General features: G+C 35.2%; 4 protein-coding genes across 4 annotated transcripts; all 4 read right to left on the reverse strand.

Moving 5' to 3' along the window:
• Positions 1–242: 242 nt before the first annotated feature.
• LOC135769904 (odorant receptor 131-2-like) lies at positions 243–1,133 on the reverse strand. The gene has a single exon (XM_065279425.2). The coding sequence runs from the start codon at positions 1,131–1,133 to the stop codon at positions 243–245; it is 891 nt and encodes a 296-aa protein (XP_065135497.2).
• Positions 1,134–5,140: 4,007 nt separating this feature from the next.
• On the reverse strand, positions 5,141–7,159 carry LOC135769905 (odorant receptor 131-2-like). Its single transcript, XM_065279427.2, has 2 exons — positions 6,932–7,159; positions 5,141–5,836 (listed from the first exon to the last, which is right to left on the reverse strand). Exons 1-2 carry the CDS (start codon positions 7,085–7,087, stop codon positions 5,141–5,143), a joined length of 852 nt encoding a protein of 283 aa, XP_065135499.2. The 5' UTR covers positions 7,088–7,159.
• Positions 7,160–10,964: 3,805 nt separating this feature from the next.
• Positions 10,965–11,927, reverse strand: LOC135769906 (odorant receptor 131-2-like). Its single transcript, XM_065279428.2, has one exon. It carries the CDS (start codon positions 11,925–11,927, stop codon positions 10,965–10,967), a length of 963 nt encoding a protein of 320 aa, XP_065135500.1.
• A 3,075-nt stretch (positions 11,928–15,002) lies between these two features.
• LOC135769907 (odorant receptor 131-2-like) lies at positions 15,003–15,986 on the reverse strand. The gene is made up of 2 exons (XM_065279429.2): positions 15,585–15,986; positions 15,003–15,530 (listed from the first exon to the last, which is right to left on the reverse strand). Exons 1-2 carry the CDS (start codon positions 15,984–15,986, stop codon positions 15,003–15,005), a joined length of 930 nt encoding a protein of 309 aa, XP_065135501.2.
• Between the last annotated feature and the right edge of the window lie 786 nt (positions 15,987–16,772).

The raw sequence follows: 16,772 nt of genomic DNA on the forward strand, positions 1-16,772 counted from the left end.
ACATATTGAATAGTCATAGAAAGAGACACACTGTCATCTGGGTTTAACTCTGCACATAACAGATAAAATATCTCAGCCAGTATTTGCGAAATTTCTCATCCCAAAATCCATAAATCATCGGACTGAGAAATCTTGGAATGATATAAACCAGAAGAAAATTAACATAATGGATCTACATACTGTACATCTGAAACAGTAGTATGAGTTGTGCCTGGGGCAAATGATATTTTTTGTGCCCTGTCTCATTTACAACAAAAGTACAATCGGATGCGCTGGGAAAATTGTTTATCTCTCACCCCATAGATGAGTGGAATCAATAACCTTGGCAGAATATTTGCCAACAAAAATTGAATGTACAGAATAGTTGTTTGACTCTGAGGATAAAGTTCCACAAGTTTTGTAATCAGTAGCGGCATGACATACGTTAGCATACAGAGCAGAAGTTGAATACCATGCAGCAGTATCGTGTTTCGGGACTTTTTTGCAGAGGTCTCATCTGAGACTGCTGCGTTTGCGGCCAAAAGAACCTTTATATAGGTGACGATCAGCGTAATCCATACAAATGATAAATACACAACATTCACCACAATGTCTTTGACTTCATGTTGCCAAGTGTTGTAAATGTATAGCTTGACACAATAAATGGTGGTTGAGAAAAAGCTCACAGGTCGAACTGATGCCATAATGAAAATATCACTTAAAGACGGTGCTGTCGACATAGTCCATATAAAACAGATTAGGATGTAGGTTCTGCGGACTGTACATAATTGCGAGTGATGCAGTGGCTTACATATGGCGATATAACGCTCGATGGACATACATGCCAGATTTAGAAGAGTATTTTTGCCGACCGTATTAGCAAAAAACAACACAAAACAACACACTGAGACATTGAAGAAACGCACAGTATATGTGGCTACTTGTAAGCCCACAGAAACGGACAACATGATCATGTCATTAATAACCAAATGGATGTATAAAATATATCTGGGCTCTCTATGGAAAATATCATTTTTTAAGAAAACAAGCACAAAAGTTCCATTTATATAGTTGATGATTAAACCCAGCGCTATACTGATGAAGTTCTTTATGAATGCATCATTAAATGGATCCCTGGGAATGGTGCTGTTCATTGTTACGATCCAGTAACCTGCAAGAATACTAAATATAGTTAAATACACATATGCATTAATAAAAGTACAGTACACTTTACAGTACTTTTTACAGTAAAATGCATTAGATTACATGAACTAACTGTGATGATATAGTTTTACAGCATTTATTAATCATTTGTTAATGTTAGTTATTGTCAATACAGCTGTTTATTACAAATGCTCATTAACTAACAAACTGAAATTAAATTAAGATTACAATATTCAAACATACTGTACATATATAAGTACACACAAATAAAGGTTCCTCACAGGATCTCTTGCAGGTTGAATGGTAACATATAGATACCTTTCTATCCAAATCAAAATTTTTGTATCATGGCATTACTGTGAAGAACCCTACATTTATTTTGCATTGCAGGTAATACTCAAGCATTATAGAGAAACAGTTCAATAATGTATACAGTTATGTCAGCTTATTTCAACAAACAATTTTAACACTTTACAATAAAGTTGTGAATTAGTTAATGCATTAGCTAACATGAGTTAACAATAAACAATACTTCTACAACATTTATTAATCTTAGTTCATGTTCATTTCAGCATTTAGTAACACATTTATAAAATCAAGCATTGTAACAGTTAACATTACTTAATGCTCCATGAACTAACATGAATAACTGTATTGACATGAACTAACATTACCAAGAATTACTGTAAAAAACAACATGCATTTTTATATTACTTTTAAAAAATCATTAGTTAACATAACTTATATAATCACAAGCCAATATAGTAGGTTGAATTGACCTACAAAACCAAAAACTGTTATTCATTGTTTTTTCATATTTAATCATTTACTAATGTACCTTATCATTTAAAATATTATCAAAATCTTTACACTTTAAAAAGTCTATCTTAGGTTTTAAGCATACATACTTGCCTGCTGTTTGCTTTGGCCACTGACCTGAATGAAGGCAACTTCAGCTTTTATAGATGATGAAACTGTTTTTCCTTTGTTATGACAACAGGTAATGCTCTCTAGGGGCCATAATGAACAGCAGAAAATGTTTATTGAACAAATAAGCGCATTTACATTGTCAACTTATTCAACCACAGACCAAATATCGTTTATGTTTTTAATACATTTTTTTTGCTTCTATTCATTTAGTTTTTTAATGTAACGCTATTGTGGCAGGTTTCTCATTCAAACATGACTGCACCTTGAAATGTTGAAAGGACACTCCACTTTTTTAAAAAATATACTCATTTTCCAGCTCCCCTAGAGTTAAACATTTGATTTTTACAGTTTTGGAATCCATTCAGCTGATCTCCGGGTCTGGCGCTACCCCTTTTAGCATTGCTTAGCATAATCCATTGAATCTGATTAGACCATTAGCATCACGCTAAAAATAACCAAAGAGTTTGGATATTTTTCCTTTTTAAAACTTGACTCTTCTGTAGTTACATCGTGTACTATGACCGACAGAAAATGAAAAGTTATGATATTGTAGGCAGATATGGCTAAGAACTATACTCTCATTCTGGCGTAATAATCAAAGACTTTGCAGCTGTAACATGCCTGCAGCAGGCGTAGTGTTATTACGCACTGCCAGAAAATAGTCCCATGCCATTAAAAATTACTAAAGGGAAAATATTTTCGGTTGCTGCGTAATATCATTGCGCCTCGTGCAGCCATGTACCAGCTGAAAAGTCCTTGATTATTAAGCCAGAATGAGAGTATAGTTCTTAGCCATATCTGCCTAGAAAATCGCAGCTTTAAATTTTCTGTCGGTCTTAGTACACGATGTAAGTTCATAAGATTTAAGTTTTAAATAGGAAAAATATTTGTAAAATAATTTCAAATAATTTGAGAATGCGCGGAGAGTGCGCGTACAGTCCGCGTACAACAGCGCATGCGTTAGTGTTGGGCGATATGCCCCATTTTGAGATCGTCCTATCGTCAGCCTGTGAGATCGGCGATACACGATAGTATCGGGGGGGCGGGGCAGTAGTTTACTCATTTTTTTTTTACTCATTATGACAAGTCACTTAATTGGTGGACAAAAATTAACAAGAGCAACGCCATCATGACCGCAACCTTCCTAAAACTTATGCCATTAATCCGATCGCGTCATCAGGCGCTCTAAAATTTCCTGTGTGCAGGGAGAGAGACTCGCTGGTTTTAACCCTCTGAGCGCTAACAGCAACAACACCTTGAAATGCATATCATACTACCTAGTGATCTGACTTTGGACAGAGCGCAGCTCTCTGCACGTCCGCGAGAGTGAGAGAGGCGCCAATATGCAGGGGATTATATTTTAAACAAAAGGGATAGATTGCCTCAGCTCGAATGAAACGCATTAAACTGAACAAATACATAAGGATTACTAGTTTAGTTTATGTTTAGACTTCGGACAGATGCGAGAGCGCATGCACGTGAGACAGAGAGAAGCGCAGCTGTGACGCGCTGCATTAGGTGCTAGAAGGAGTCCAAGACGCACACATTAAGTGCAGGTGCGTGCAAGAAGGAATTCTCTCTTTACACGCTCTCCGCGTAAAGTGAAGCCCACAAAAGGAAAAGCATGCAATGTGCATGTTAATGTTAAACTATGATAATAATAATAATAATAATAACCCTTCGCCAACTATCGTATAAGCCTGCCATTGGCGATATGTCTGACGATCGTCGATACACGATACTATCGTCTATCGGCACAACCCTAGCATGCGTGTGAAAATATTTAGACAGGACACTCCACTACAAACAATTCAGTGCTGCTCTGAAAATCTGTGCTGCTTTGACGGCCTGTTAGACTAATAATTTGAATAAGAAATCATTTGTATTGCGTGTCGAACACGTGTTTTCCATGACACTGACACATTTTTCTGCCTTTTTGCGTGAACATGTCACGCATTTCTGTTTACATGTCACTGTCACGTATTTGTTACTCAACTGTTTTGTCCTAATTTCTTACCATTGTCACTTTGGTTTAGGGTTAGATTTACATTAAATGACATCCTTACCCACACTGTAAAAAAATTCCGTAGAAATTGCAGCTGGGTTGATGGTAATTTACGGTAGATTTACATTTATGTTTTTTACTGGCAAGAGTTTGTTCAAAGTTAAATGAACATTAAACATTTACAAGTCTTTGTCTTTACAGAGTAAAACTAAAAAAAAAAAAACAGTATCAAGCAAAACATTCTGGAAAACAAAATCTGAAGCAAAAACAGAAAAAGGTTGATGATGATTTCTGGTTCCCAGAATGCTTTGCATGAGGCTGTTATTGTATAGTTTTATTCTGTAAAGGTAACAACTTGTTAATATTTAAAATTAATTTTACTTTGAACAAACTCTTGCTAGTACATAACATAAACGTAAATCTACGGTAAATTTCCGGCAACCCAGCTGCAATAACATTGAAATTTCTACGGATTTTTTTACAGTGCAACTCTAACCCTAATGCCAGGTGACAATTGTTTCATAAAATCATAAAATAAAAATAATAAATCATGAAAAAAAGTGTAAACCAATACTTAAAGTGACTTCTAACGCAAACACAAACCCTAAACTGAAGCGTCAATGGTTTGAAAATAGGATAAAACAGTTGAGTAACCAAAACGTGACAGTGGCACGTAAACAGAAATACGTGGCATGTTCACGCAAAAAGGTGAAAATGTGTCAGTGTCACCAAAAACACTCACAAAATTACGTGACTATAGGTACATAATTTCGTGATACAGGGTTGATTAAAGGTACACAATTGGTCATTGTATTATGTTTTGTATAGGCTACATGTAAAGGTACAAAACAGAACCTTAGGTAACTCTACCACCCGAGTTTTGTACATTTTTCTGACAGTGCATGAAAGCCAGACCAATATGCAGTGGATTAAACACAAAATTATTTCATGTACATAACCTCCTTTCAGAAATCCTGATCAATCATCTATAAAACACATTCATGTCATCATATAATACATTTAATACAGTACAGACATATAGTCATAGAAATAGACACACCATTATCTGGGTTTAACTCTCTGCACATAAGAAATAAAATATCTCAGCCAGTATTTGTGAAATTTCTCATCCCGAAATCCATAAATCATTGGACTGAGAAATCTTGGAATGATATAAACCAGAAGAAAATTAACATAACGGATCTCCAGACTGTACATCGGAAACAGTAGTATGAGTTGAGCCTGCATGGAGGGTACCACAAATGCCAACAGGCACAAAAGCAACTGCACACCATGCAACAGTACCGTGTTTCGGGCTTTTTTGGCAGACACCAGGTCAGTGGATGCTGCACGGGCTGTTAGCATGATCTTACAGTATGTATAAAATAAAGTCAGGAAGACAAAAGAGAAATAAACACAGTCAAAGACACAGTTCTTGTAATAGATGGCAGGGTCACTGAATAGCAGCGAGTGATCACAGAAAATTGAGGAGTGAAAAAAGGAGGGTGACTCTTTGGCCACAGTGATGAAGAGATCGGTTAGAGGAGGTGTAAAGCTCAGGATGAAAATTATGCCGATGATCCACACAGTCCGTCTGACCGTACAGATCTGAATGTAATGCAGGGGGAAACAGATGGAGATGTAGCGCTCCAGGGCCATGCCAGCCAGTATGAGGGGTGTCGAGCGGGTGGTCGTCACAGCTGTCATGATCAAAGGGCAACAGGCAGATGCCAAGATTTTGGAGAAGGCATAACTCACCTGGAAAAAGAAGAGAGAAAAATAACATTGTCCACAATACTTTATCTCATTTCTACATATAGATGTTACTACATCTATCTATCTATCTATCTATCTATCTATCTATCTATCTATCTTTCTATATATATATATATATATATATATATATATATATATATATATATATATATATATATATATATATATATATATATATATATATATATATATGCAAAACATTGATTTTAATTCAAATTTAAGGAAGAGGGATGAAATGTGTTACAATGTTTCACAATAAATTAAATTAAATTAATGAATGAATTTCTCATTTATAAAATCTCTAAAATGTAAAAACATCATAAACAACTTATTCTTATTTTTACAAATTAAATTACTTTGCATGTAGTTTTGGTCTTATGAAACAATACTTCTGATTTGAATAAAACCAGGAGATGACATTAAGTCCAACCTGTTTGATATATTTCGATATACAAGATACATTTTAAACATTTATGCACTTGCATACACGATGTTTTATGTAATATGGACTTTCTTTTTGTTTTACTAAACTCGATTTACTAAAAGTCGCCTTAAAAGTTTTTGGACACAAACTGCATAAAAGAAATCAGTGACACTTCACATTAAGGGTCTATTCATTAACATTAATTAATGCATTAGCTAACTTTAACAATAAGATTAACAATAAGCAAAATATGCTTATAACATTTATTTATCTTTGTTAATATTTTTATTTATTACAAATGCAATTGTATGCAATTTATTCATTGTGCATTAACTAATGTAAGCATAAACAACTTATGATCCAAAAGGTATTAGTTTGTGTTAAAATTAGCATAAAATGCTTAGGTTAATAAATGCTTTATAAAGTATTGTTCATGGTTAGTTCATGTTTTCTATTCTAGTTAACAAATGCAACTTTTATACTGTATAAGTATTACAAAACATCTATGAATGATATTACACATTATATAAAATACCAACCCTTTTGTCACTTGGTTCATAATGTTCTTATATTAATTCAAAAACATATACATTTTTAACTATGGCTTAAGTGTCCATATACATTTAGTTTATTCACTTCATCTTAATACTAACCACATACAAAGCAGTGACCAGTGTCAGTTGTACAGCATCATTGATGACCATAGAGATGAACATGATATAACGTGGATCTTCATAGAAAAAGCTGTGTTTACGGAAAGTGGACACCATACTGTAATTAAGTACACTGAGAGCCAACCATACCAACATGGCCACAATGTTTTTAGTGAGAGCTGCTTTGAAGCTGTCACGAGGTACAGCGTTCTGAAGAAACACACTGGAGTTAACATAATTTGACACAAAACTGGAGTTCATCTTCCAAACCTGAGATGACATTAAAAACAAACATTATGGATATGGCATACAGTACTCTATATAAGTTGACATATCTAAACAAACTATGCATTTTGCACCATTAATCATTTAATCTGTTAGTTTGCCATATATAAATTCATAATAATGCATTATAGTTCTGTATGTATCGGTGCATGCATAATATCTACATTACAGTAATATTCATATTATTATTATTATATAACTGCAGTAACAAATATACAAACAAGTACACTTAGAAACAAATGATATTCATTGATGTAAAGCATAATATGACATTTTGCGGTGTCAAAATCACTCAAAATGTCTGATACCGGGGTTAGAAAATTTTTATCAAACCCACTCTTACCTAAAATGTCACCTGCCACGGCCAGACAGTGCAGGCTTATGGTGGGTCTTTTATACTGTGTGTGTGTGTGTTATAGATAAAGATCGTTGAATGGAGGACATGCAAAGAAGATGCTGTCTGGGGTTTGTTATTTTGCTCCAATCGCTGTTTTCTTTTATTCGTCCTCTGGGATAGATGGATGTATGGTGGTGCACAAGTGGCATAGAACAACACATAGGCTGTAAAATCTGCTATTACTAAACTTTACAAATTTAGCAGTCACTATTATCTAAAGCGATTTATATACAACAAGTGATTGACATGGTCAATATGTGTTTCTTAAAGGGTACCCCGACTATAATCACACATATGGCTTAATAGATGAACACTGGGGTTGGCTATTTAAATGTGAAATTAAAAACAGAACAAATGTCACACTTTGAATAAAATGTGAAAATTTTTGTTTACATTAAAATGCATGAAATCAAAAGTTTGCGATCAAAACTTGCTCCTTTAAGGGTACGAGAGGTAAACCTGATATTGGTCGATTGTAAAATGATGTGAAACAGAAGATGAGAGTTATAAATGCATACAGACACTAGCAGGCGGTATGTGTCATGGCACCTGCATCAACAAACTTCTGTTCAGCCCATTCAATTTGAACTGGAGAGTAACATAAATGATAAATGACAATACAGATAAAAACGGAAAGGTAAGAAGGTGGGAGTGAAACTTTCTCACATATAAAACTATAGTAGACACCATAGTACAGTATTTACTATAGTAAACTAAAGAAATGTTTTGCAACAACCATTATGCTGCGTTTACACCAGCCGCATTAGAGGCGTCAAGCGCAAGTGATTTCAATGTTAAGTCAATGTGAAGAAGCGTTGATGCACGTCTGGAGGTCTTGCGGTGCAAATGAGGCGTTTAGCGCGGCGCAGTAGACACAGTAGACGCAATTCTGCCTTTGCCGTGAATTGAGCGTCTGGCGCGGTACGCTTGAATGGTAATTTTTGTGCATTTTGCGTTTGACACGAATTTGCAGCTGACTTCCAAGTTGAAAAATGTGAACTTTGAACGTCAGTGAGGACATTGGGCAACCTGATATGTTGTAAATACACATTTTACTTTTGAGTCACGTAACGTTTATTGACCCATTGCATCCCCGCCGTTTTTTTTACTATTTTCCCCTATAGTAAGGTTACCAAATACAAACCGGTAACTCTCTCGATGAATGCACGATCAACATAAGCCATCTTGCAAACAGACAACCGCATAGCACTTGCCCCTCCCACAAGAAGCGGATTTCGCCCCTGACACACGTCAAATGCTTGCTTTTTCTGCGCGTCTACTTTGCTCTAGACGTGCGAATGCATTCAAAATGTTTAAGCGGCAAACTATACGCGTTAGATGCGATTTTGACACCTCAAATGCGGCTGGTGTAAATGCAGCATTACACGTCATCGATCCAGAATGCACTCTGGGCTAAACGTAATGGCGGCCTCTATAGGTTAAAATGTGTATTACATGTAAGGATTAGGAAGAATGAAAACATTCAGTGCCAGATTTACTAAACGGGCAAATTAGCGCCAAAGGGAGTGGTAATATCTGCGAAAGGCGCAAAATAAATAACACAGGCGCAACAGCTGATTTCCATAATCACCAATGCAATCTACTAAGATCAGCGCAAATTAGTTCAGGGTCGCAGAAAAGCAGAGCTGATGCTCCTGCAGGTGCGGGTGATCTACTAACGCCTGATGCGCTTAAGTTCAGCACCACCATTTCAGCTGAAAATTCAGGGTGTGAAATCCCAGCTAACAAAGGCATAGTTTACTGAAAAAATAAATAAAGGTTTACAAGAATTTTTAAAACACCTGGTATTGTGTGACTTCTCCTTGTGGCCCCTCTTTTATTTCCTCCATCAAAAAAATAATAATTTTGCCAACAATATTTTTGAACAATATGTTTCTCTGGCATTCCAAATAAACTGTTACATGTTTAAACAATCCTCTGCCTTGTACCATGCGCTTTCTGATCTCTGTAATGCCTCTTCTATCAGGAAAAATTGCAGCCATTCAAAGCACAAAATGATTTTGGCATCAAATAAAGGCGCAAATAGCAGTAATATCACATGCCAAAAATTAGTAAATCGCGTTGCATGAATCATTTAAATAATCTCCTCCCATAAATTTTGAGTCTGGAAGAGAAACTTCTAGAAATACATATGCAATCATAGATATATACACTGGATGTCGCCTTGTGGTTCTAAGCATACGTCAAAACTGCGGCCATGTTGGAACAGGGGTCTTGTCATAGGAAGTAGCAAGGTAAAGCTGCTATCTCCGCCTGTTCTTCTTGGACGATGGACGATGCCGGACTTTTGTGCTGCGTATGGATGTTAGGCCTACTAGCACTGTGCATTATAGTTAGAAAAAGTAGATTTTCATAATATCAAAACTTTAATTTTTTTTTGGACTCAGTGCTAAATACATGTCTGACTGTTGAAACGAACCAAAAGAAAACCAAGAAAATCGCATTCATGATGATTTATGGTGATTTTATTTCCGTTACACCATTGACGCTGATGCAGGGCTCCCCTGTTTCAAGATGGCCGCTCTATTTGACGCATTTGGTTCGATTGAACTGCTGTAGCCAAGGCGACATCTAGTGTACATATCTATGATATGCAATAAGGTCAACTGCAAAAATACCTAGACCACACCTTTATAGCATTAATTATCCACTGCGTGTCTTTTGTAAATCCCGACAGTCGTTATTTAAATGCAAAATTATGGTTTGCGCTGGTTTTAGACAAATCTGGCCCTTAATGTGTTCTCATCAATAGATTTTTGTAGTAGAAGGCAAATATAAAGTATTAATATTCAATGTACCTTTAAAAACAATGAGATTGTGGTTAAACTACAAGAATGCCAAAATGTCATTTATGTGCATTTGAAACAGAAATACCAATTTGTGCATAAAAACATTTCTTTGTTTGAATGACTTATTGTATGTAGAAAGCCAATTGTAAAAATTGCCCTTAAATGTTTCAGTTGAAACAACTTGAATGAATAAGTTATTAAAACTTAAACTTTGACTTTTTAGACATTGCTATACATTATTAAAGCCCATTTAACTTTTTATTTATACCAACTCCTCACTAGTCAAGAAAGTTGAAATGACTTGTTTAAGTCAAGTTGTTTAAACTTATATTTTAAAGAAATTACATATAAGGCATCTCTCACATGTGTGATAATTCTTTAAAAAGTTAGCATTTCTTTAAAATCATAATACCAAACCATACTAAGATAATTACATTTCGACATCTTTCATTTTCATGAAAGCTTTAAAAGCCAAACATACGCTATAAAACAAAATCACCAATTTATTCCTACAAATAACTGGCACGCATTGCAACAGTGGTTAACTAAGAGCAATTTGTTTGTCTTCATCTTTACATTCTACTTTTGTATCCCGATGCCACTTACACACAAAATACCTCTTCAGATATTTACGAAACTTTTTATCTCGGACTCCATATATGATCGGACTCAGAAAGCGAGGGAGGATATACACAATAAGATAGTTCGCAAAACGGATTTCAAGGATGCGTCCCGGGAAGATGATGTGCAACAAGCCCTCCACATTTGGAGAGATGTACGAGAGCATGCACATCAATAACTGCAGCCCGTGGAGCAGGATGGTGTTTGTGGCCCGTTTGGCGGAGGTCTTCTCGGTGGAGAGCGCACGGGCCGCGAACACGATCCTCAGATACGTGCACAGCAGTGTTAGGAAGACCATTGAGAAGTAGATCCCGTCAAAGGCCTGGCGTTTATACAGCAACACCGGGTCTTTGAACACATTTGGCCTGAGACAGAAAACAGCAGTTTGGAAGAAACTAAGCGGTTCTGTGGCTAAAGTCACAAAAAGGTCTGTGATGTCAGGAACCACAGATACAAACCAAATAGCCCCTATGAGCATGTAAGAGCGGCGAACCGTGCAAATCTGGGCATGACGGAGGGGATAACAGATGGCGATGTAACGTTCGACGGCCATGCCTGCGAGATTAACAGGTGTGCTGCGGGTGGTAAACACGGCCACCAGGATGAAAAAACAACACACACTTACGCTAATGGTATACAAGGTGTAACTAACCACAAACAGTGCAATGGTTACAGTAAGTTGCATGGCGTCATTAATGACCATATGGATGAAAAGAATGTAGCGAGGGTCTTCGTAAAACATTTGGTGCTTGAAGAAGGTGGCCACTACAGTGCCGTTGATGTAGCTGAGAAGGAGCCACACCAGGATCACGATGAAGTTCTTGGTGAAGGCCATGGCGAACGTGTCTCGTATGAGAATTTGTTGGGCACCTGTTGAATTCATATTTGAATCTGGAAAACAGAAATAAACACTGTAAAAAGTGTCAATGCCAGTAACTTACTGTAATTCCGATTTCTTGGATTTTTATAATCCAACTAATGAGGTTGGTTTAAAGAATAGTCAGAGTTTTGGTAGAGTCTGGTATAGATATAGTCTGCATTGAAGATAATATAACATATACTGTATAAGATATATAAGACTAAGATAGTTTTGATCTCTTTAACATTTTGGTCACTGCATGCATCATACTTCTCTTTGTTATTATACGATTTTAACACGTTTACTATTTTTCTAAAACATGGAAAACAGTATTGAGAAATAATAGATGTATTTAAATTTTTGACTGGTACAGTAATAAATCTTTAAGCAATTATTACAATGCAAAAATTATGATAACCAAATTATTTGAAGCAAAGCAGCAACAAAGCAAAGCTCATAATTTGATCTGATCTGACCCTACATGAAATTATTTTACAATATCAGAACCTAATGTATAGTCAAATACTTGAATCACATATTAGGTTTGACCTTAAAACAGTTAATTTTAATGCTTAATTTTAAGCGTACCTTAAACCTTTTTTTTTTTTAAATGACTGTGCAAGTTGTTTTAACTTATTATTTTACATTTTGACTAGATATGGGTTGCTATATCTTAAAAAAATAAAATTATTTAACCTAATTTAATAAATAGCATTAAAACATGTTGATATGACTTATTGATCATATCATTATCGACAGTGTAGATAAAGAGTTAATAGTACGTATCACTGATGATGCTGTTTTCATGAAACAAACAATTTATATTGGTAAATAATAAATATAAATAAAGTCACGTTTCATAAATTTAAAGCAGTAGCATTTACAATCAGGATTAATACAGCATAATCAGCCTAATACAGCAGTCTCGAGATTTAAAAAAAAACAACTTCCAGTTCACAGAGAGTTAAGGTAACAGATCTGACCGTTGAACTTTCATCCAGCCTCTGCTTGGCAAGCATCAGTACTAACAAACACATGACATGACAACTGTTTAAATGCCCGAACACTCGGATCGGTAAAGAGGACAAGAGTGATGTCACAGATCACTGGGGAAAAAACTTTAAGCATTGTGAATGGTGTGTATTGAAACCCTCTGATATACAAATTGTATTATGTTTGCTTGGTGCTGATTGCACTCTAAGGGGTGTTTTTTAACCATTTTGACTGGTAAAAAGCGAGGCGGACCTCACTGCCTTTATTTAATTGACTTCAGAAAAAAGCAGTGCAACGACTGAGGCAGCTGTCCTGTCAATCAAAAATTGGAGCATGAGCGCTTTTGAAACTTTGGTTTGCTATTAATTGTCATATTGTTTGATTGAGGGTGAGAAGTGTACAAACAAGCAGGAAACAGGGAGCGAGTGCCGTCTCCGGTTATTCCAAGCCATTGTAAACTTCTGTAAAAAATAGCTAAGAAAATTTTCAAATCAATATTTAATGTTCTTTATACTTATTCGGTTAATAGCTGTGTAATAAGCGGGATAATGTATAGGCAGCAGGTTCAGTGTAATACAAGACGGGGCTTATTTCTGCAATAACAACCGCCTGCTTATACATTATCTCAGGGCTATCACAATGGATAAAGTAACACAGTTTTGTTTTACTTGTTGATTTTATTTTATTTTACTTGTTGTTGATATGTTTTAGTATTGTTTAAAATGTTATACGTAAACCAAGCTAATATAAACAATATGTAATAAATTAATATTACAATTGAGACTAATAGAATGTGCTTTGGCGGGGACCAGGTTGGAGACCCCTATCTTGCATAATACTTTATATACAGTTTGCTTTGGTGCTTCAACAGGAAATATCAATTTTTCAAACGTCTTTTGTCTTTAACTGTAATAATCAAGTTCGATTTTATTATAAAAAAGATGACCTATAACAGATTGGTCACACTAGTATCTGATATCTCATTAGACTAGTATGTGATTAGTTAAAGAGACTGAAAAAGTGAGACGACCTAGAACTGTGGCAACATCTCCACACCATGCTTGAAACAACCAACCTGCAAAGCTTCTGTATAAACTGTGCTTTTACAAGTGTTTATTTTTATTCATCATTGTATAATATTGAGGGATTGTAATCATGAGTTGTAATAATCGGTAAGGGTTACAGACTTTAGAAACTAGACCCCTGATGCAAGGAGACAAAAGAGGTTTTAAAAATTAGATTTTCTCCAAATTTCATTTAGTTAATTAAAGTGAATTGAAACTTTTTTTGGCACCTAAAGGTTTGCAGGACTTGTTCATTCAAGTCTCGCTTTAGAGCCCAAGCCACAATTGCCATATTTAAAGTATTTTATTAAATATTTAAATAAGTATTCTTATTAATAAAATGCCCATGTTTCATGTTGTACTACCTTGACATTTATGAAAATCCAAGTTGTTGGATAAAAGTTTTTCAAAAACAAAGTGTGTATATATATATATATATATATATATATATATATATATATATATATATATATATATATATATATATACACAAAGTTTGAGATTCTAAAACAAAAATGAGTATTTATTATGAAAAAAAAAATACTGAAAATGTATTTAGACTATAGAACTTTTTCGGTAACACTTCACAATAAGGTTCATTAGTTAACATTAGTTAACTACATTAGTTAACATGAACTAATAATGAACTGCACTTATACAGCATTTATTAATCTTTGTTAAAGTTAATTTCAACAATTACTAATACTTTATTAAAATCTTGTTAAAGTTAATGCACTGTGAACTAACATGAACAAACAAATAAAAGCTTTATTTCTATTAACTAACATGAACAAAGATGAAAAAGTTCCGTAACAAATGTATCGCTCATGGTTTGTTCATGTTAGTTAATACATTAACTAATGAACCTTATTGTAAAGTGTTACCTCCTTTTTCTATATTTTTATAGAAAAAAGGACATGACATATATGAAGTTATTTTTATAGTACATAATGCCCCAAACATAAAAATAAAATGCATGTTATGTCACTGACCCATTTAATTTTCCCATGTCATTTAAATTCACAGTACACAACACAAAGTCCTACATGAATTTATTGGGAACTTTTTCCAAATTCCTCTCGGTTTGAACATTTTTGATTCGACTCCTCACCTTAAACATTGTGCACAGTAAATATCTTTTCATATAGCTACAAAATGTTTGATCTCTCACTCCATACACAATAGGGCTGATAAACCTGGGAATAATCTGGATCACTAAATAACTGGCAAATCTCACCTCTAGAACATACATGGGAAAAACATAGGGAAGCAACGTGTCGATAAAGGGCCCCACAAATGTCAGCATGCACATCAAGAGCTGAATTGCGTGTAGTATGATGGTACTCTGAGCTTTTCGGGCGTCCGAGTTCACAGCCTTTGCCACAAACATGATCTTTAAATAAGTAAAGGCAATGGTGATCCACACAAAGGAAAGATATATGATATACACCAAATTTCTTTTATCTATCATGTACGGGTAATTAAACAGATAATCTCTAAAGCAGAAGATGTTGCTGTGGAAGAACATTACAGGCCGTGTGGCTAAAAGTACAAACATGTCCGGGAGGACCTGAATGGCACTCAATATCCAGATAAGTCCGATTAGGATGTACGTTTTACGTACGCTACAAATCTGAGAGTGACGTAAAGGGTTGCAGATAGCAATGTAGCGCTCTATTGCCATCGTTGCGAGGGTCAGCGGCGTGTTGAGCGTCGTGAAAATGACAGTCATTAATAAAAGGCAGCAGAAGGAGACGTTGATTGTAAACAAAGTGTAGCTCAAAATATGCAGAAGACCTGCGATAGTGAGTTGAATAATGTCATTGAGCACCATGTGAATGAAGAGAATATAGCGAGGGTTTCCTGTGAAGATCTCATGCTTCATGAAGGTGTGGACCAGCGTGCTGTTGATGTAGTTGATGGAGATGCACAGACCGACCACAATCACGTTCTTGGCCACCGCTGCTTCAAAGGTGTCCCGCAAAATCTTGATTTGTGTAAAGTTACCTCCCAGCGAATTGTTCATCTTTCAGTGTGGCTTTCTTAAATAAGAGAAGAAAAAAGTGAAATATTCTTGGACTGACATTAAGTATTGACAGTACTCTACCGTTGCTGTCTGGAGGAGTACCAGAATCTCTGACTTTTATAGGCTTTAAAATCATGTGACATAAGTCTTGGGAATAAAATTATTGTTTACGTGAGATATCAGAAAGAAAGGACTTTTGATTTTGATCTCTATTTTATTTTCTACTGTTGGCCTCTGGGGGTGTGTTCATCTCTGTGTGTTTTGAAGGATGGATATTAACATAAAGTGATTACAAACAATCTATAACCAATATAATTAGTATACCTATAATGTACCTATAGTCACATAATTTTCTTTTTCTTTTTTGTAATACTGTCACGAATTTCCAAGTTTTTTTGGGATCGTATCATAATTTTTTGTTTCTGGGTCATTGTCACGTTGTTACTCAACTGTTTTGTCCTATTTTCTTACAATTGTCCCTTCGGTTAAGGGTAAGATGTACATAAAATGACATCCTTACCAAACCCAACTCTAACCCTAACACCAGGCGACAATGGTTTAAAAATATGAAAATATAAAACAATAAATCTGCAAAAATAGTATAAACCAATGTATAAAGTGACATCCTAGTGCAAACACCAAATCTAACCCTAAACAGAAGCGTCAATGGTTTGAAAATAAGAAAAAAGCAGTTGAGTAACCAATACGTGACAATGACACATAAACAGAAATTTGTGATACGATCGCGAAAAAACACGGAAATTCGTGACAGTATCACGTAAAAGA

This window comes from Paramisgurnus dabryanus, chromosome 7, assembly GCF_030506205.2.
Source record: "Paramisgurnus dabryanus chromosome 7, PD_genome_1.1, whole genome shotgun sequence".
Classification (NCBI taxonomy): Eukaryota; Metazoa; Chordata; class Actinopteri; order Cypriniformes; family Cobitidae; genus Paramisgurnus; species Paramisgurnus dabryanus.

Bases quoted from the DNA above. Each gene is read 5' to 3' on its own strand.
- LOC135769904 (XM_065279425.2), bottom strand. From the start codon at position 1,133: ATGAACAGCACCATTCCCAGGGATCCATTTAATGATGCATTCATAAAG.
- LOC135769906 (XM_065279428.2), bottom strand. From the start codon at position 11,927: ATGAATTCAACAGGTGCCCAACAAATTCTCATACGAGACACGTTCGCC.
- LOC135769907 (XM_065279429.2), bottom strand. From the start codon at position 15,986: ATGAACAATTCGCTGGGAGGTAACTTTACACAAATCAAGATTTTGCGG. The intron at 15,531-15,584 runs GTACGTAAAACG...AGTGCCATTCAG, and splicing joins GTCACTCTCAGATTTGTAGC to GTCCTCCCGGACATGTTTGT.
- LOC135769905 (XM_065279427.2), bottom strand. From the start codon at position 7,087: ATGTTGGTATGGTTGGCTCTCAGTGTACTTAATTACAGTATGGTGTCC. The intron at 5,837-6,931 runs GTTAGTATTAAG...TTCTTTTTCCAG, and splicing joins TGGTCACTGCTTTGTATGTG to GTGAGTTATGCCTTCTCCAA.